Here is a 22,152-nt window from a genome sequence, read left to right as displayed (position 1 = left end):
TGCAGGTTAAGGGCATTGCTTAAAGGCCCAACAGAGCAGAGTCCCTTTTGGCATTTATGGGATTCGAGCCGGCAACCTTCTGATTGCCAGTGCAGATCCCTAGCCTCTGAGCCACCACGCCACCTGTGGCATTGCTAACCTACAAAAAGAATTTTGTGTAATCAAAAGAAGTGTTATTGGAATTAATGTTAGAAAATGTTAGTGGCACCCAGATATTATTTTCTCCACTGTGCTTCCATACATTTAACTTCTCCCCTCTATGGCGTGGTTATCAAAAGGTGCCATGGCAGCTTTAAATGTTTTAAATATGCTAAATTGTTATATTTGTTAAATTGAGTTGATATTTAAACAATGATAAGAAAGTTTTATCTCTTTTTAGGGGGAGAAGAAACTTCTTTTCTGAGTTTTATGAAGGGAGATCTTATTACTTTGGACCAGGACACTGGAGAACAGGTGATGAATGCTGGCTGGACCAATGGCACAAATGAAAGGACAAAACAGAAAGGGGACTTTCCCACAGATTGCGTCTATGTGTTACCTACTGTTACAAAACCTGCCCCTGAGATTGTGGTAAGTTCTTTAATGGCTATATTAAATGTAGTACCTTTCATAGAAACCTCTAATTTTTCTTAAAGATGTTTACTTTGTTTTATTGACAATTCCAAATTGTTGATACGAACAATAAACAAAATGATACAACCCACCTCCAACAACACACACACACACTTCTCCACTTTACCCTAAATGTAATTTTTTGATTTTGATATTCCAGCATATAGCTCTTGTCTAAAGAACTAGGTGTCTGGTCTTTGTTCCTCATCCACTTTTTTTCTGTTGGATCTAAAGCCCTTTCCTCTAAGGCTCCACTGGGCTTCCTTCCCTGCTGCTACCTTGTTCAACACTTCCTGTCACTTCTTATGGAAACCTCAGTCAACTTAATAAAGTCCAACCCTTTTGGTTATCAATGAAAGCCAATAAAGTTAATTAAGGCTTCACCATTAAATAATTTATTTGGCTGGAGACCAAGTGAAGCCATCTATCAGCAAATGTTGTGATCACTTGCTAACTGCCCATAGCCTTTCTCTCTCTGTCTGTCTCTGTTAGACAAAGTTGCACAATCAACATCAGCTGAGATGGTCAGATCTCTCAGTCACCAGCAATTTTCTCCAGACCTTTTTGGGGGATACCCAGACACTCTCTAGACAAACCTGTTTTGCGTGTCGTGGGTTTGTCACTTAGTCTTTTCCTAGTGGGCCATGACTTGTATGATGATTATCCTTAATACATGTCCAAACCTCCTCAACTGACTCATCTCAATCTGGTTAAGAGACATTTCTACTCAAAGATTCCCCCGCTTATTGAGAAGCTCTTCACCCTGTTAAAGCAAATGAGTCAACCTCATTTTGTCCACTTGTACTTGTGATCTCCTGCTACTTAGAGCTTATGACCATATGTGAGGATGGAGATGCCACCAAATAGATAGCTTCATCCACATACTTCACTCCCATTTCACCACCATTGGTAGATAAAAAGTTTTCAAAACTGTTGCCTATGCACTGATTCATTGATCAATCTTATGGTAGCCTCAACCCTCAAATGTGACCAAGACCAAGAGAAACTTAAACTCCTCCACTTGGGGCACCTGCTTAGCCCATACCTGCAGGGAAAAAGTACTTTAAAGAAGATCACAACCTCAAGTTTAAAGGTGTTAATTCTCTTTATAAGTATATCACATATAGTTGCAAACTGTTCGTTTGCATGCCAGAGACTTTGGTATGAAGCCAAGAGGTGGACATTATCTATACAAAGAATAAATGGACACTCTCCAAACCACTTCTGTCCCTTCATATCCTGTCCATTAAAATCATAAACAGGATATTAGATAAGATGCACCTTTGGGGAAATCTGACACCCATTCTAAAAAAGTTTGACTTAATACTAAGTATTCAAACACAATTGTCACTCAAACAGAATAATATGACACAAAGGGCGGAGTGGAGGCTCTGAGGCTAAGGATCTGTGCTGGTATCCAGAAGGTTGCCGGTTCGAATCCCCGTCACTGCCAAAAGAGATCCTACTCTGCTGGACCCTTGAGCAAGGCCCTTAACTTTCAATTGCTCCAGGGGCGCTGTACAATGGCTGACCCTGTGCTCTGACCCCAAGGGGTATGTAAAAACTAACAAATTCCTAATACAAGAAATTGTATAAGGCAAAAGAAAAAAGAACAAATTAGATATATAACTGCAGTGTTACGCTTATGTAGGCAATCTTATACCGTTTCTTGTAACCATTCTTTAATTGCAAATACTCATACTGAATAATGAATACTTATCTGAAAGTTTCTCCATCTGTTTCCTGGACCTGCTTTATCTATTGCAGAACCCAGGTATCAGGGACTATGAGGCAGTGACTGTGAACATTGTAACCCTAATTGCTATCAGAAAATAACCATCATTTCTGTACATTTTGCTTAACTGTATCTCTCCATCAAACCATTTTCTGAGCCTGTATTTTCCACTACAGACTCACCGAAAGCCTATCACAGCATTATCACTCACAAGGCTGGAGTCTGCATTGTACAGTGCATTAAACCATTACACAGTATACTTATGCACATATTTACACTCATTTTGTGCCAATTTAGAAACAGCAACCATATTGGTACATAATAGAATCCTGAATTCAGAATATCTTTAGGTTCATTTGAATGTATGATATCACTTTTAAGTTAAAAAAATTAAAAAGAGCCCAGCATGTCCTCTGCTTCCTATATCCTCATCTTCACTTAGCTTGCAGACAAGGACAAATTTGTTGGTTGAAAAAGTGCCATATGTCCCCTAAAAAGTGATTAAATGAAAAGCAACTGTCCCATGTATACCTGCATGCCTTTGACATGACATTGAGTAAAGCAAACCTAGTGTGAAAAGAGATAAATTATTGTATTTTTTTACAAAGATACTCTAAAATGCCCTGGACACATTTGTTGGTACACCTAGAAAAGATCATAAGTAATTGGATTAAGGTGATTTTTCAAACTAGCTGTTTTCTTGAATTAGTATCACACATTTATCCAATCGTGCAATAAGTTATTCAGTGTATTTAAATGGTAGAAGAGTAGTCACTCTGCTGTTTGGTATCATTGTGTTTCCCACACTGAACACAGACCAGAGAAAGCAAAGGAGAGAGTTGTCTGAGGAGATCAGAAAGAAAATTATAGACAATCATGTTAAAGGGAAAGTCTGTAAGACCATCTTCAGCTTGATATTCCAGTGGCAACAGTTGCAAATATTATTAAGACGTTTAAGGTCCATGGCACTGTAGCCCACCGCCCTAGACGCAGCCGCAGGAGGAAAACTGACCTCGAGAATAGGCAGAAGGATAGTGTGAATAATAAACAAAAATCCATAGACAGCTTCCAAAGAGAACAAGCTGAACTCCAAGGTCAAAGTTCATCACTGTTCGATTGCACCATTTGTCCCTTTTTGAATGACAGTGGGTCCAATAGAGGAAGATCCAGGAGGACTCCACTGTTGAAAGAAAAACAAAAAAAAGCCAGACTGGAATTTGCTAAAATGCATAATGGCAAGCCACAGTGCTTCTGGGAGAATGTCCTTTGGACAGATGAGACAAAACTGGAGCTTCATGGCAAGTCACAATAGTTCTTTCTATGTCCACAGACGAAAAAATGAAACTTTCAAAGAAAGAAACACCATACCTACCGAGAAACATGGAGGAGGCTCAGTTATGGTTTTTTTTGGTTGCTTTGCTACACCTGGCACAGGGTACCTTGAGTCTGTGCAGGGAACAATGAAATCTCAAGGTTATCAAGATGTTCTGGAGCAATGCATTTGCCCACAGTCTGAAAGCTCTGTCTCAGTCAGGAGTCATGCATCCTCCAACAGGATAATGACCCAAAACACAGAACTAAAGTCACCCAAGAATGGTGAAGAACAAAACATTGGAATATTCTGAAGTGACCTTCTATAAGCTCTGATTTAAATCCTTTCAAACAGTCTGAAGAAGGAACTCTTGAAACCTGATACAGCTGGAGCAGTTTGCTCAGGAAGAGTGGGCCAGAAGTCTCACTGAGAGCAATAAAAATCTCTGTTTTGCAGTGAGTGCCTGTAAAGGTTGCACAGTAACATATAAGGCTAAGGGTCCCATCATTTTTGTACATGCCATTGCCATTTGTGTTATTATTTGAAATATTTGTTGAATCAAAACTCGAAAGCAAAGTCTGAGTTTTGTTAAATAGGGAATAAATAATGATTAGTGCCAATTACGTTTGTCAGTTTCAGGTTATTTTAGAGACAATTGTGGGTTCTTCTTTATTTTCCTGGATGGGTACCAACAAATTTGTCCACTTTCATTACTATATACCTCAATGGTTAGACTAATTTTTATTATATATGAAACTCTCTCTTATGTACACTGTTTGTGTTCTGTGGCTCTGCAGGCATTAGTGACTATGACACCTGACCAGAGACAGGATGCCATTAGGTCATCCCAGCTGGAACTGATGGACAGTGAGGAGAGAGTTAAGCCGTATACTCTGGAGGAGTTCTCTTATGATTATTTCAGGTAACCACTTTATCTTGATAATGATTGATTGTATTTGTGGCTGTCCTATGTGAATACCATACAAATGATAATGTCCTAAAACAAAAAAGAATGGCTCCAGTTATATACTTAGCAGTCAATTCATCTAAAATATATTATAAGCCAGAAACTGGATACATATAGAACAACATATAAGTGTGTTGCTTAGTGCTGCTGTAGTGTCCTGAGCACAAGTCCTTGCCAGGGCACTGGCTGTATGGAATTTACATATTTTCCACAAGTCTAAGTGGGTTTTTCTCCAGGTATGGTGATTTCATTGTACATTCCAATGGCATGTAAGCTAGTTTAACTGGAGACTCTGAATTGGTGTGGTGTTTGTCAAACATAGGTAGAATAGGCTCTCCCGTGATCCTAAACAGGATAGGCAGATTTGAAAATGGAAAAATGAATAAGTGAGTTTAAATGAGATGAAAGAAGTGAGGACAGTCGTGTTTTTCACAAAAGCCCCTCTAAAATGTGAAACACTCATCCCATTATCCCAATCAAATTATGCAATTTTTATTTTTTCATTAAACGTAGACAGGGAGATCCAGTGTAAATGAGCGGTTTTATTTATGGTTTCAAAATAAAAATCACTACTGCAGTCTACAGTCTACAGTCTACAGTCTACAGTGCATTTTCCAAACCTTCCATGGACAATTAAACTCTGTGCAATAAAATAAGTAGTTGCCTTAGAAATTGATTTCTGTTGACACTGGGGGTAACCCTTAATCACTGTTTCCAACCCAGAACAGACAGTAATTGCCCATTCAGTATTTTTTCATTAACTGTAGCTTAACTGGTACACCATTCATATCAGTACATGACTCCATCATATTTCTCTTTATCCATACAAGTACAATGTGACACCAAAACATCTTCTAGTTCATTTTTGCATATGTAGACTTTCATTTGAAAAATAAAAGATTTGTCATTCAAGGCTATAGACATTCTGAGTACAACAAGATGAAGTGCAGACTTATTGCTCTTCTTTCATTTTAATAATTAATATTAAGTAATATTTTGTAACTTTGTTTCAGTTTCTAAAGATGTATCATTACCCCCTACATAAATTTCAGCACTTTCACCCTTTTCATTTATGTCTGTTTCTCTCAAGTTGTCCTTTTTATCTGTTATTGCTTCTGAACCTCTCTTTTTCCCCAGATAATATTCTTCTTAATATGCTTGACACTGATGATTTTCTACTTTGCTATATTAGGTGTATCTTGAGTTAATTTTTATTTCTCCTGCTTCACTGTGGCTGATTCATTCTTGCTGTTGCAGTTTCAAGCAACGATGTCCTGTTCCACGCCGCCATCCTCAGCTAGTCCTCGGATTGTCTTGTCTGTTCTTTACTTTGACTCCTTATCCTCTTTTGACCATTTTGTAACTCATTTGCTCTCATTTTAATGTAAAATGTTTTTTCAAGGTGCATCACCAATGAAATAAAAAGTAAAATAACTCAATTGCCTTGTTGCTTTATTATTACATCATAATGTTATTGTGCTAGTGTGTGGTTGTTTTACAGGATCAGGACCTGAAATGTTCCAGAGTTCCATGATTTCTGTTGTTTAGTGATTTTTTTCTTTTGGACTTGATGCACATAATTAAGCATTCAAATAAGAGACAATGATTGATTTATGATTCTACTATACTATTTTCATTAGTGGTTAGGCTGTGGAGATTTGAGTAAAGTTACAAATTAATGATTTGTGCCCAAAAACAGATACAAAACTGACAGAGGTGGCTTTGCCCAAAATGATTTGAAAAGTACAACTTAATGCCCATTTTGTGTGACATAACTACATGAATTCCAACTAGTCCATTATACTCGTATACACTGGAGTGTACAACTTCAGCCACACTGCAGGGTATGAACCCTATCTAACCTTTCTAAGAACTTCACCAATTAGCCTTGTATGCAGTGCCCAGGGAAGAATTTCTTTAACAAAAGACAAAATTATTCTGAAATGTAGATCAATGATTGTAAATCTCTAAATCCAATTGCATTCTTTGTCATTCTACTGATTTCTCCCTCAAGTCCATCAGATCAATATTTAAAAAAAAAACTTTATTATACTTATAGGTTAAAATTCTCATCTCACTGTGAATGTTTTGGACCAGTATTTCATCTTGGGGCAGCATAGTGGTTATTATTGCTTCCTTATAGCTACAGAGGGATACCTTTACTGCCTGCTCACTGGTTATATGAAATTTGTATGTTTTTCCAGTTACTGTGAGATTTTTCCCCCTGAATACTCAGATTTCTTTACACACTTCAAAGACATGCAGGTTACTGTATGTTGATTACCAACTACTAAATTAGCCTGGTACGATTGAATGTGGTTTAAAAAAAATGAACATGAACTAACTCCTAAGTGTGTGTTGTTAGCAATTGTATCTCCACCATTGCTGATTCCTGCATTGTGCCTGATGCTGCTAAGATAGGTTTTGGATTCCATTATGGAAAAAGAGTGAAACGTGCATCAATGTAAGTATACATTTCTGGAAGAAATAGAAGTTTGACAAATACAGAGTTACAGTAGAACTGCTTTTTAAATTTTTAAATTCTGAATAGGCTGTTTAAGTGACTTTCGTGTGTACACAGTGAGTTGATAGTGGGGAACTAGCAATCTGAACTGTCTCTTGATTTGGATGTCCATTAGGGAAGCATTCCAAAAGCTGTGATTTCACTGAATACATTTGGAATATTTTATCCAACATTAATCCAAAGCTGATCAACAAGTCTTGCCATCACTAATTTGTCCAAGTCCAGGTTTTTAATTGATGCTTGGATTTTTTTGTGACATCGCACTCCTTTTCCTCCTTTTCCAGACCCCCTCCAAAACATACACTGAGCAGAGTGATGATTACCAAGAGCCGTGGGAAGGACAAGCTGTGGAGCTGCACTCGGGAGCCTATCAAACAGCCACTACTAAAGAAGGTTCTGAATCATGAGGAACTCTCTCAGGAAGCCTGCATGGCTTTCATTGATATCCTTTCTAAACAGGCTTAAATGGAGCTGAAGTAGGTGAAAATAAAATAGTATAGACAGTTAGATGGTACAATTACATATTTATTATAATGAAATACATGCAGCAGGTGTGAAAAATTATTATTAATGGCATCTTGCTTTTTGAGGCATTTAAAATTACATATTTAAGAATCCCTCGTGCAGCTTCATTTGTCCTTTTATCTTAAGGGTAAGCAATAGAAAAAGGACAAAAAATGGAAGCCAGTTGTTCTTTTTCAGTCCTCCAGCATTAAAAATATTCATTGCCAGCATACTTAAGAAGCATGTAAAGGCTAAATTAGTCAGGTGCTGTTTAAAATATGAAATAATAAAGTAGAACATTTAGGATACATCCATCCATTATCCAACCCGCTGAATCCGAATACAGGTTCACGGGGGTCTGCTGGAGCCAATCCCAGCCAACACAGGGCACAAGGCAGGGAACCAATCCCGGGCAGGGTGCCAACCCACCGCAGGACACACACAAACACACCCACACACCAAGCACACACTAGGGCCAATTTAGAATCGCCAATCCACCTAACCTGCATGTCTTTGGAATGTGGGAGGAAACCGGAGCGCCCGGAGGAAACCACGCAGACACGGGGAGAACATGCAAACTCCACGCAGGGAGGACCCGGGAATCGAACCCAGGTCCCCAGGTCTCCCAACTGCGAGGCAGCAGTGCTACCCACTGCGCCACCATGCCGCCCCATTTAGGATACATCCGGTTTAAAAGTAATTTAAGATACCAGTAATATTTATAATTATGTACATCTACAAGCCTGAAAATGTATTTATAAATTAAAAATGTACTGCTAAAAAATTAAAGGAACACTTAATCATCACAGTCTAACACCAAGTCAGTTAAAGTTCATGGACATCAATCTGTCCAGTTAGGAGCATATGCGATTGTGAATCAGCTTCACCTGCTTTGTTGCAAATGAAATTGACAGCAGGTGCACTGGAGAGGCAACAGTAAGACAGTGGTTTTGTGGGTGGTGGACACAGACAATCCTCTCTCACCAGTACAATATAAAGCTTCAGCATAACCTCATTGAACTTGTACTCTACACATCGTGCTATATAACCTAACATTATGTTAGACTTCTTAATGACCTCTGAACACTGTCTGGCAGTTGACAGTGATGAGTCCACTACAACTCTTAAATCCTTCTCATAACACATGTGCTCAGCGTGAACCTGCTCTCATCTGCCAGTTGTGGAGATGCCAATTGTGTATTCTCTGGCAAATGCCAATTGAGCTGCACAGTGATGGGCTGTGAGCACAGGTCTCACTAGAGGACATCGGGGTCTCAAGCCACCCTCATGGAGCGTTGTTTCTGACAGTTGGGTCAAGAACATACACACCAGTAGCCAGCTGGATCTCATTTTGTAGGGCTCTGGCAGGGCTCCTCCTGTTCTTCCTCACACAGAGGAGCAGATACTGGCCCTACTGCTGAGTTGATGCCCTTCTATGGGCCTGTCTTGCTCTCCTTGTGTAACAGCCTGTCTCCTGGCATCTCCTCCATGCTCTTGAGACTGTGCTGGGAGACACAGCAAACATTCTTGCATATGGATGTGCCATCGTGGAGGTGCTGGACTATCTGTGCAACCTGAATTGGCTGCAGGTACTAGTATCTCATACTATTAGTAGTAACAAGGGCACTAGCAAAACACAAAACTAGAGAAGAATCAATCAGGAAGGATGAGGAGAGAGCAATTGTCTGTGGCCACAACCTACAAAACCATTCTCTTTTTGAGGGTTGTCTTGCTGTTGCCTCTTCAGTGCACCTGTCGTCACTTTCATTTGCACCAAAGCAGGTGAAGTTGATTCATAATCACTTATGCTTCCTAACTGGACAGATTGATATCCCTGAAGTTTAACTGACTTGGTATTAGACCATGATGATTAAGTGTTCCCTTTATTTTTTGAGCAGTGTATTATGGTAAAATTACTTAATTTTAAAAGCTTAAATTTAAAAAAGCTTTTCATAAGAAAACTCTTGAGAGGCTAGTAATGAAGCTATAACAAGTAGTTGTCATGTGATACATTTTGAAGATTAGTACACAGTTGTCTTTAAAACAGAAAAGAAAGGGTTATGTTGTAAAGAATTTATTTCTGAATTATTTGATGTTAAAGGTAGGGTCTCTTAGTAATCAGTAATTTATATAAATAATCTGCATAAAAAATAAACTATTAAGATGGCTGTGTTTGCAGATGACACTTAACTAGGTGTAATGTCAGATATCTTACAGTTAGCAAAACCATTACAAGTTTATTTATAACTTGGGCAGATATGTGGCATATGACATTTAATTTGCATAAATGTAAAGTGTTAAACGTAAGAACAAACAAATTAGACAATGTACACCTGGCGCAACATTCAGATGCATTCAGCAACTAAGTTAACTGATATGAAAGTTGGAGAATTTCACATTTTTTATTTACTTCATCCAAGAGACAGTTTACATTTTTGTTTTTTAGTTTCATAACAATGAGTCATATTCAAAAGTAATAGTGAAAATAGAATGTAATTGCTTGTGTTAGTAGACAACATTAAAAGTGTGCTTTTTAACAGCACTCAACGGTGTAGTTAAAAATGGAGCACTACTAGGCTTGTGGAGGCTAAACAGCTTTCATATGCAGTAGAAGTGACGTGAAAATATCTTCAGCTGATTTGTGTTAGTAGTGCAGGGTTTATGACTAATTGTTCAATTTTCTTAAACATAATATTTTTGAAAGTATATCTAATACATTTTATCTAGCAATTAGCCAATGAAAAATATCTATGAATATAAAATGACCAATATAGTATAAAATCAGTATCAATATTATCATATGAAAGGAGAAAAGGAACTGAAATAAGTTCCCTTTCTAGCTAGTAATATTAGTTAAAACATAGTGATTTGTTAAAATTCTATAAATAAATAACAATTTAGAAAGGAAATGATTTATTGTATAACAGGAATATGAAAGGTGCATGATGGGCAAGATGATAAGGGGCTTGCCGGAAGTGTTTGTGTATATCTGGCACTGAAAGATCAGGGGCTAGGTGCCAGAGATCAGGGGCTTAAGCCATTGCAGCCTCCCACCTTTTGACGCCACCATGTCATTAATTAGTTCAAACACCATTTAGCTGCAAGTTGATAATACTGTTTTTTACAGTACTAATCTACAGATGATATTGTTCAATCAATCCAGTCTTATATATGCTTAAATAATTGCTTTCCCCTTCCATTTATTTCCAGAGAAGTGACTTTTTTTGTACTCTATTAATTAGTTTATCTAAAGCAGCAGTAGATGGGCACTGTTTGTAAGCTAAGTTTGCCCGTGTCTCATTTGCCCAGCATTTGCCTCACTTCCAAGTGGCTGTCAGACGAATAAAAGAGAAAAATATGCAAGTTCAAGCAACTGCCTTCAAAGTAAAATTGAAACGGTAAACTAATTCCAAGTTAAAGTTTCACAGAACATTTCTCCATTTTAAGACAGATCAGATCACAAATTTGCCGATGCCTTTCAATGGGAAATCTTGAAATTTTAAAACTTAGTGCAACGCGATCTATCGCAATGAAAATTGAATTGTTTCAAATTTCTTCAAAGAATAAATGTGCCACAAGTTGTTTTGTGTACATATATACTGTAGATGGATAGACAGACAGACAGACAGACACAGTCTTTCACAATAGTTGCTTTGTGCATTATGCACAAACATACCTAAAAAGTATTCATTAGCATGTCTTGAAACTGGAAAGTGTACTTAATAAGGAGGACTTAAGTTAAATTTCTAGAAAGAGTCAGTCATTTAAGCCTTGCTGCCTACAGAGCAACTCTTTTCTATCATTGAGTTTTGGGCAGATGCCTTTTCCCAGGGCAAATGTCAAGATCAAGATACATTAAAATGACTTTCATGTATTGGTTGAAGCTGGTTCACATGCAGGTAAAGTAACTTGTTCAGGGTCAAAAAAGTAAGTTGAAGCTGCATACTTGTAGTTTAAGGCCTGTCTTTAGCTTCTTTCTGTCTATTTCCTTAACTAGTACTCCTCCCTCACCCATTATGAAGTATATGGGTGATTATCCATCCAAGCGTGCACGCTCTGTCAATGATCTCACTGACCAAATATTTGAAGGTGCCTTAAAAGCAGAACCAATGAAGGATGAGATTTTCTGCCAGATTGTAAAGCAGCTTACAGACAATCACGTCAAGTAAGAGTGGAATCATTGTCAACTGACTAAAGTGACAAATTTGATAATCCTGAGTATATGTGTGTATGAATGTATTAAAAAGTGAAATGAAAGTTGATAAGTAGTGAGTGTGCTGCAGCAATGTACAAAGGCACATCACACACTTTGTGCAGAAATTTTCACTGCAAATATTCTCACTTGTTTAATAAATGTTTGCTTTTCAAAAATTTCAGTTCATTTTGAACAAACTTTTATATGCTTTTATAGTGATAATTATGCTTTTTGAAAATTATTAAATCTCTTAGTTGTAAATAACTTGTTGGAGTCTTCAGGTCTGTGCAGTTTTAACAGCAATTTTCCGTAGGGCTCCCCTACATCATACTTTTGTAGTAGCAGTTTGTGCATTGTGAAAAGAAAATGTTAAGAGAAGGAACCTGCAAGAAGTCAATTATACAAACTAATCTCTTACATGGACAGACTATCAAATGGTATCAAGCTTTATCTAATTATGACAATTGTGATGCCAAAAATGCAAAAAAAATTTTTTGCAACTTTTTGCACCATTTGTTTATTTTATTTACTTGTTGTGTTCTACATATATGTCTGCACTGAAAGGAGCTGCTTTTAATCTCATTGTACATGTGTATAGTGACAATAAAAGGCATTCTATTCTAAATCTAATAAGGAAAAAAAGGTTATAGGATACTTTCATGCTGAAAAGGAAAGAAGGTTAAAGACCAAACATTTCAACTGTATAGCTTTCATCAGGTGTGAAACAAATCTAATGTTAATCTAATGGTAGAAGATTATAGTACAGGGTAAAGCATTACATGTCTGTTCTAGGATGCCAGGTTGTCTGGATTTGCCCAAACTTGCTATCTGCTATCACCTGTCACTAGCAGAATATTGAAATCAGAACATCAAGATAAAATCTGTCCTGCATCCTTCATCAATGTCCAACTCCAAGGACAATAACAAATCCAGTAAACAACAAAATGCAATGTAGAGTATATGTCGTTTTGAGCTATTGTTAATACAGTAATGTGATTGAAGTAAACATAGTAATTGATCATCTTCTGGCATATTTATTTCTCCTGTTTGTTTGCAACTCTAAAAAATAATTGTATTTTTCCAATGATATCTTACTCTTGTACCATTCAGGGCAAGAATTAAAGCGTATATATTGTGGACACCAGGGGGCGCACTAGCTCCCTAAATATGACACAGACAGACACAAGGCACAAGGCCAGCAACACATATGCTTCCCAGAGTTCCCAGCAGTGCAAAAGCACAATATTCACAGCACAGTAGTTCTTTCTCTTCTCTCTGTCTCCTTTTGCCTCTACGTCTCCCATAGCAAGCTTCATTCTCTTCCTCCCGACTCCGGCTCCCTGAATGAAGTGAAGTGGTCCCTTTTTATACTGCACCTGGGTGCACTTCAGCTGGCCCATCAGCATCATTTGGAAGTCCTCCCAGGTGTGATGGAAGCCCTATGTAGTAGGGCTCTGTCGCTTCTGCAGCACCCCCTGTCGCCACCCACGGAACCCAACAGGACTGTGATGAGCTCCCAACTCACTTGTAGCCCTGTGGGAATCTGAGGCACCGCTGCTACCGAGAGGGGCTGTCATCTAAAACTCCGCAGGAGGTAGTGCCCTGTGCATGTCCGCTCCCCTGGTCCTTCTGTTAAGCCAGGAAAGGGCCCTGGCCGTCTGTCACAATATCAAGAGTATCTATATGATACTATGACATGCCTCAATTAATAAACTGACCTTTATATATTTTTCCTTTACATAAAGCAATGTATATTTTTTATACTACATTAATACTACACTTTCCCCCCATCTTTATGCTGTGTCAAAAATAAGAACAAAACAGTTAAGACAAATATGTACTGCCAGTGGTTTAGTTCTCCTTGTTAGTAACACTGTAAGGAATGTGTTTATTATTATATTTAGCAGGTTGATCAACCTTGTTTGTTTATCTTAACCACTGTGAATTAAGGCTATGAATTTTGTGCGGCTTTGGTATTCCTTTTCTTAAGATTTAATTTCAGTGTAATTTTTTTTTTTTGCTCAGTTTTTGTTTTGAGCATTATCTTGTCATGTACAATAAACCACAGATGTTTACAGAAACATTATAATTTTCTGCCTTTGGGTAACCGCAGAATAAGAAATTATGCTTCCATAATAAGAAACATGCCATATTACTACAGTGCTCTTCTGTCTATGTAACAAGTTTTTCAAAGTTTTTTTTTTCTTTATAAAACAAGACCTCTAGGTTTTATCAGGATGTTTATTAAAAGATAATAAAGTGACATGTCACATATTTAGCTCTTTTACATGTCCGGTGAGAATGCAGTCTCTTTTAACATGCACAGAATTTGTTAATACACTATTTCATGAGATTTAAGGGAGACATGTAGACTTAAAAATGTTTAATTCCAAATAATTGCTCAAATTAGTATCATGCATTCAGAATACCACAAATTATAATAAATAGAAAATGCTACATAAAGCCCTGTAGCTTATCAGACCCCACTGCTACAGGTTCTGGAGCAAAGTTTGACTTCTCAGTTTCCCCTCCAAAAATTCTTCCTTAGCTGATTTCTTATTTCCAGACTCCTCGTTTTCACTCCTCTATCCACACTGCTTCCTGTTGTTCCAGTTCTAGGCTTTCTGAAAGTGAAGAGGACCTCAGGTTATGCCAACAGCCTAAACATTTCCTAAAAAGACTTGTATCTCTCTACTACTGAGATATTTACACATTAGAATATTTGTAAAGTAGCAAGACCCAACTAGTGCCACCACTTCAATCAATGCGCTATATTTATAAAGGTTCTTAAAGAGGCACTTCAGTGGATTCCGGGCTAACAGTCACTTTCCAGAATAATCACTATGCAGCTTACTGGCGATCTTTGCTTACAATTGTGAAATAAATATTAGAAAACCATTGATTTCCTTTTGCCTGTGTTAGACATTATGAGCATTTCATATCAAATATACAAAAACTGATTAAAAACAAATTCTTTGTTTCTTTGTGAATATCTACATGAAATAACTGTTCTTAAATTTACAGATTAAATAACCCAAATGGTGCATGCCATTCCTAAAGAAATGTGACGTGTAATTGTGTGATGAATAGGAGTGTAAGTACAGGGAGATTTTTTCTTTTCTGGTCCACGTGATGAACTTCATTGTTACAGCACTGTATGATGACTCCCTTTGCAGTTATGTCAGCTCAAATAGTTGCAGCACACATAATGTTTGATTGGTCTGTGTTTGGGAGAAGACGTTTTTAAAGTTATCGTCATTGGTTTTTCCTTGGTATTGCTAAATAAACCAAGTATTGTGTGTATTAGTTTTCTTTTTATATTTAATATCTACAAAAATTCTCAAAAGAAGAGACATACCTAAAATGATCCTGATAGTTCATTTCTAAATGTAAGAAAGTAACTTTGTAATGGAAGATCATAAAGCGTTTTTCACTTTATGCCCTGAACTCAGGTACAGTGAGGAGAAAGGCTGGGAGCTGCTTTGGTTATGTACGGGCCTTTTCCCTCCAAGCAATGTTCTGCTCCCACACGTGCAGAGGTTCTTACAATCCAAGAAGCATCATCCCCTTGCCCTTGACTGTATGCAACGGCTGCAAAAAGCACTGAGGTGAGCTACTTTTTCTTTAAGCAATTTTATCCAAAATGTCTCAGAAATGAGTAGCTCTAACCACAATATGACCCTGCTATTGAAGCTTCTGTACAATCGCAGTAAAATTTATCAAAAAATAAAGAGCAGTGGTTATCAGCATGTGTACAAAATAATACAGTATATCATTAAGTAGTATGGTTTTCAGATGTCTTTTAACATGTAAGTATGTATAAGGCACAATTAGAGAGAAAGAATACAGAAAAGATGTGCAAAATGATTGCACATTACTTCTATAAAATGATTTTCTCAGCTAAATCTCTACTGAAAGTCCACTTGCACTACTATGATTTTCAAAATATAATCCAATTTATTATAAAAGCTGTTTTTCATGGCATTGCATCTTCTGCAAATAACTTTCTGAATCTTAGTCTGTGTGGTAACAATGCAAAATTAATACTTTAAAATGCTGGATATATATTACAGTATGAACTTGTAATAATGATCAAAATCAAGTATATTAAGAAGTTGTTAGAGCTGAAGAATGCTTTTACAACTCTTATTTTTTATTATTTAATGTTTTAATGTTTAGAAATGGTGCCAGGAAGTACCCTCCTCACCTGGTAGAAGTAGAAGCAATTCAGCACAAAACCACTCAGATATTCCACAAAGTCTACTTTCCTGATGATACTGATGAGGTAGGATGCTTTTTATGTTTTAAGCATGTATGAATTCACCTTTAATGCGCCTTTGCAAACATCTATATTATATGTTACCAATTGCCATATTTTTTGAATAACAAAGTAGGTATGATAGTCTCACACTGGCCTACTAAAATATGGTAAAGGAGCTTGTGAGAAGTAACATATCTGCTGTCAAATTCCCATACTGAATATAAAATGACCCTTTTTTGCAATTCAATGTTTTTGTTCTTTTAAGAATGGATTATACATAGTCATGGTCAAAGTATCATCTATCTATCTATCTATCTATCTATCTATCTATCTATCTATCTATCTATCTGTCTGTCTGTCTGTCTGTCTGTCTGTCTGTCTGTCTGTCTGTCTGTCTCAAGTATAACTTGTACATAGTTGAATTTGTAAATCCATGCACATATTTTACATACTTAAAGATCATGCATTGGACATCAAAATTGATTTAATATTGTTTAGTATATATTTTTTTTGTTTTTCTCCATTCACAATACAAGAACACTAATGTCTTAAATATGACAGAAAATAAAATGTGCCATTAGGCTGTCAATTATGTAGTAACAATGCCATGCAGAAAAGATGGGAGTTGGTGAGAGAGAGAGCTGAGCTGAAGTCACCAGGGAGCACTCAGCTTACACGTAGCCTCTGCACAGTTCAGAAAGCAAGTTCTTAATTTGGGCTTATTATAGAGAAGCTGCTTTGGAGAGCCATTGTAATTCAGAGTCATAGGTTCATGGCTGACCACCAGCAGTTACCATAATGCAAAATGTGTGGTCTGGGATAGGTTGTGTTGTGATTTTATAATAATAAAATTATATGAGTTAATTTGTCAAAAAGTATACCTGTTTCCATTGCTGTACTCATATCATACTGTATATGCACAACAGTGATGACAGGTTTATGAATAGTATGGTACTGCTAGTGGAGCTCAGATTTTGTGTAGTTTCTGAGCCAGAACAACATTATTATTTGCCTTCACTCTAATTTAATGTATCCTTAGAAACTTTGTGTCACTTCTTGAAGATTTAAACATTTGTGTCTTTTAGGTATGTTTGCTTGGTGCTAGTCCTCCGCATACCCCCATCTGAATACATTTGTATTTAATTTAAATAAACGAATATTGATTAAACAAATAATAAATCTCTTGCTAAGTGCATCAGATGCATTATTTTCAAACTCAAAAGCAAATGTTGAATTAAGAAACTTGTGCTGTAGTTTCATGATCATGGGTACTGTATATGCGTGTTATGTGCCAATAACAGCCTGGAACCATTCTTTTCATTTGATGCTGTGAGACTATGCAAACCTGTACTGGAGTAAGCAAGTACAGAAAATGGATGCATATTATTTATATCCTTTCAATTTTGAATGTTAAAGTTCATAAATACTAATGTTATTGCTTTTCTTCTTCTTCTTCTTATATTGTTATTATTGTTGTTATTATTATTTTATTACAAAAACAATAATAATAAAAATTATTATTAGTAGTAGTAATAGTATTAGTATTAGTATTACTAGTATATTTTCTATACATGTTGCATATGTGCATGGGGCCGAACAGTGGTGTAGTGGTTAGTACTGTTGCCTAACAGCTACAAAGTCAGTAGCTATACATCCTTCAGGAAAAAGACACAAGGTATAAAAAAGATGGAGGCATGGCACAATATGAAAATAATATTCAGGCTCACAGAAAAAGGGATCATGTCACAGTCACTTGGATTATTAAGGAGAACCTACAGAGATCTGGGGCCTCATGTATAACGCCATGCGTAGAACTCACACTATAACATGGCGTAAGCACAAAAGCGGGAATGTGCATACGCACAGAAAAATCCAGATGCAGGAATCTGTACGCACGCAAACTTCCACTACATAAATCCCGATCAGCGTGAAAAGTAACGTACGTGCACGCGCCTTCTGTCCCGCCCCAACTCCTCCCAGAATTACGCCTCTTTGAATATGCAAATCAATATAAATAGCCTTCTGTGAAAAGACAATGGGAAAACAACAGGGGAAAATATAAGAATTTCCAAGTGGAGGCAAAGGAAAAACGTACTATTTGTTGGTTTAAACAGTGGTATAATCAACAAAAGAAAGTTGATCGAGTGACAGAATGTCGGAGAAACTCGAAAGATCCAAGTTCACAAAGTCGCACAGTGCCCGAAATAAAAAAGAAATCACATATCAAAGTCGCCGTGAAAAGGTGAGTCGTAGCCCACCGTCTGAATGTCATATGAAAGCTTATTAGGGTACAGAGAAAAAAAATAGGCACACAGTGGGAAAAAAGCACGAAATGTCAACTTTAATCTCGAAATTTCCACTTTAATCACATAGTTTATTTTGCCATTAAAGTAGAACATCACAAACTTCATCTTAAAATCATTTATTTTACTAGTTTCTCAAATCCCATTGTAACTAAAGTGGCACGTTAAATGCTTTGTTCTGTATTTGATCTTCTATGTGCTCTATGTGTGTGAATCACTACGTGCTTCCATTCTTTCTCTTTCTCCGACAGGACACAGAATCCATTACATTCGTGATATTACAGCTCTCTGAATAATTAAAATACTGAGATGTATACGTGATATCATTTTCATGATGATAGAAATGAAGGCATGTTATTAAACATGGGAACACGGTGGCGCAGTGATTGTTCATATCTCACGCAAGAGTCTTGCTGCGCCATGTGCGACCTTCGATTAACTAATTTATTACAGAAGTACTGTCTCTTTCAAACGTACTAACCTCCAATTCCTGTCCTAACTTTTCTTTCTCCAAATGCCCAATCGCCACACAATCAGCTCTGTAATAGACGTTAAGCCATTTGTAAGCTTAGAACGCCGATTCTTCAAAACTTTTAAGGAACATTGAAATATCTTCATAGTACATGTTTAATTATTCTATCCATCTATCTTTCCAGTGTCGCGTCAGCGCAAGAATACAATGCAATGCAGGAACAATCCCTGAACTAGCTAGCGCTGTGGCACCGTGTCCTCACATGTTTAATTATTAACAATACAGATTATTTAAATGAAGTTAAAATTTTAGCTGTATAATATAATCAACATATTTTGCTGCATTTCATCTTAAAAATGATATCATCATCATATGTAAATACGCGCTTTATAAAGTGGCGCAGGTTGTGTAATATTATAACTGTATCCCAAGTTTACAGTGAGGTGATTGTACTTATAAGTACAAACAGTTCTACAAGGAGCACTTGATGGACTGATTGAGTGCGTTTATAGTTCTTGGGATGAAACTTTTTCTAAACCGCGAAGTCCGTACAGGGAAGTCTCTGAAGCGTTTTGCCGTGGCTCAGGCAGCGTCTGCTTCATGCTGTGTACCGATAATTCTCTTTCCGATCAGCTGCTGCTGTGATTTCCCACTCAGATACAGTGATATAAATACTCCGAGTGGTGCAGTGAGAGTAATATGGAAAAAGATGATCTGCTGTGGCAAACCTTAACGGGAGCAGCTGAAAGAAGAAGAAGATGCAGTGAGAGTTACAACGCTAAAGCAGTTATGGTATTTGGAATACTATGGCTATTCCCTGGACCATTATATTGCTGCAGGTTAATTACAATCAGATGCATTACACTAATAAACAATATGCAGTTAGTTTCAGTGTATTTATAAAGCCGCATCAGGAATGTGGATCTAAGAAAGAAAGGGTGATCACACAGGAACAGTAGCACTGCTTAGACGCTGGGTGCCGCCAGTCTGCAAAACCGAGCGGAGAAATTGCGTACGCCAGGGTATGAGTTACCGTGGAAATGTGCGTGGCTTTACGCCAAGTTTAGGTTTTATACATCGCGATTTGAGCGTGGAAAGGTTCGTATGCAACATTTCTGTGCGTACGCACCGTTTATACATGAAGCCCTGGTGATTTTGCTACTCTCTCTGATATTTTAATAACAACATATCGTTTGATCAAATAAAATATAAAGAAGCTGAAGTGATAATGGAGGAGTTTAACTTTTCAAACATTTACTGGGGAAAACCCTTTTAAAAATACTAGAGGAAACTGAAATTCCCACCCAGTTCATTTCAAGACCAACACCACTTGATGCCTTTTTAGATGTCATCTGTTTGAAAAATGAAAAAAGGATTAAAGAAACAGAAATTATTAATCCTTTAAGGAGAAGTGATCACAAACTGTTAAAGTTGAAATCATGTTTGAAAATACAGTACCTAAAATTGACTATTAGAACAAAAGTTTATAATCTGTAGAAAGCAGACCTTAGATGGATGAATACAAATCTAGAAAACACAGAATGGGAAAATAAAATCTTGGCAAATAGACAGGAAACATGACTGTAAAAGTAAATGAAAGAACAACCAAAATATTAAAATCTAAATTCAAATCCAAAGCATTTCAAAGTTTAGAAGAGAAAATGACAAATGTATTACTGTTAAAGCCAAATCAAACAACAATTTATGTAGTACTACTCCAAGGGAAAGAAACAAAAATAATAATTTAAGAAGCCTCTGAGATACAGAAAAATCATTTCAGTCCATTCCAGTAAGTACATAAATATTTTTTCTGAAGGCAACATGGTTAGTATTGCTGTGTCAGGAGTCAAGCCTCCTAAATTCAGTTGTTGTGCCTGATTATTGTCAGTGTGGAATTTGGGCATTTCTGCAGGTGACCAGTGCCCTGTCTTGGGTTTTTTTCTGCCTTGCACTTGATCCTACTGGAATATATTTCAGTCTACTTTTATTCTTACTGGTAACTGAGTTAAACAGGTTTGAAAATGTTATGTAGTATTTTGCTCAAATGTTTATAAAAGAACAAACACAGACTACTATTCCCTTAAATGGTAGCAACTGCTGTGTTTTTTTTTTCTTAACCACTTTAGGATAAGAATATCATTGTCTTGCTGGTTTACAGTGTTTATCTTAAATTACGTCTTTTCATTTCATCTTGGATTGTGCTTCGACAGGTTGTATTTACAAAAGGCATTTTCCCCTATTTATTTTTATCTGAGCTTGTTTCTTCAAAATGTGTCGTCAAAACCAGTGCATGCAGTCAGGGCCGGATTTTCCTATAGGCTAACTAGGCTTCAGCCTAGGGCCTCAAGATCAAGAGGGGCCTACATTCAAATTGTTAGCAAAATTTTATTATCTCTCATGTAATTTACAAACTTAAAAATGGAAGGTGAAAGGGCCTCATAAGTGGAATAGCCTAGGGCCTCTTTTCATATAAATCTGGCCCTGATGCTGTGCATCAAAATCCTTAAAGAGCAGTCTTCCTTTCTTTCATTAAAGATAGGATAAAATACTCTCAAGCCAAAATGCTGCACCTGTGTTTAGTAAGTTTTGCTATTACAAAATCTCATGCAAAACATAACATATTCAAAAGGAATCACAGCTGTTTTGCTTATTGTTACTTTTTGTAGTGATTTATTTGACATAATCTATGTGGGACATTGACACTTGGCCAAGTGTGCATTTCATGTTACTGTGTCCAGTCCACCATATGTGACAATAAATCTGAGATAAACTGATTAATTATACTACATTTTTTGCATAGCATTGCATTTTGAAAAAGCCAATAGCAGTATTCAGTCATATTGCAAAGGTGATGCAGGTTGAACGCCTGCATATAGTCATTAAGTTCACAATACCACTCAACTTTAGCATTATTAAGTGCCTTGAGCATGGGTAAGGATGGATATAAATAAAATGTGTTGTGATTATCATTGTTTTTTGAAGTTAAAAAAAAAAACAATGTGGAAATAATAAAACAAAAATAAAAAAAATAAAACTCACTGCAGATTAACTGATTGAACCACGCCATGTTTGATCAGGGGCGGCACGGTGGCGCAGTGGGTAGCGCTGCTGCCTCGCAGTTGGGAGATCTGGGGTCCTGGGTTCGATTCCCGGGTCCTCCCTGCGTGGAGTTTGCATGTTCTCCCCGTGTCTGCGTGGGTTTCCTCCGGGGGCTCCGGTTTCCTCCCACAGTCCAAAGACATGCAGGTTAGGTGGATTGGCGATTCT

At 37.1% G+C, this 22,152-nt stretch overlaps 1 protein-coding gene across 1 annotated transcript in view; it reads left to right on the top strand.

Annotated features, from left to right (window-relative positions):
* Positions 1-22,152, top strand: part of myo7aa (myosin VIIAa) — a 196,220-nt gene that overhangs the window by 147,885 nt on the left and 26,183 nt on the right. Inside the window, exons 36-41 of the mRNA XM_051926837.1 lie at positions 380-570; positions 4,457-4,581; positions 7,435-7,592; positions 11,666-11,819; positions 15,302-15,457; positions 16,029-16,134. Of these exons, the coding sequence (XP_051782797.1) occupies positions 380-570; positions 4,457-4,581; positions 7,435-7,592; positions 11,666-11,819; positions 15,302-15,457; positions 16,029-16,134 (890 nt within the window). The remainder of the gene's footprint in view (positions 1-379; positions 571-4,456; positions 4,582-7,434; positions 7,593-11,665; positions 11,820-15,301; positions 15,458-16,028; positions 16,135-22,152) is intronic.

Source organism: Erpetoichthys calabaricus, chromosome 4 (genome assembly GCF_900747795.2).
Source record: "Erpetoichthys calabaricus chromosome 4, fErpCal1.3, whole genome shotgun sequence".
Lineage (NCBI taxonomy): Eukaryota > Metazoa > Chordata > Cladistia > Polypteriformes > Polypteridae > Erpetoichthys > Erpetoichthys calabaricus.
This window is presented reverse-complemented; position numbering and strand designations above follow the sequence as displayed.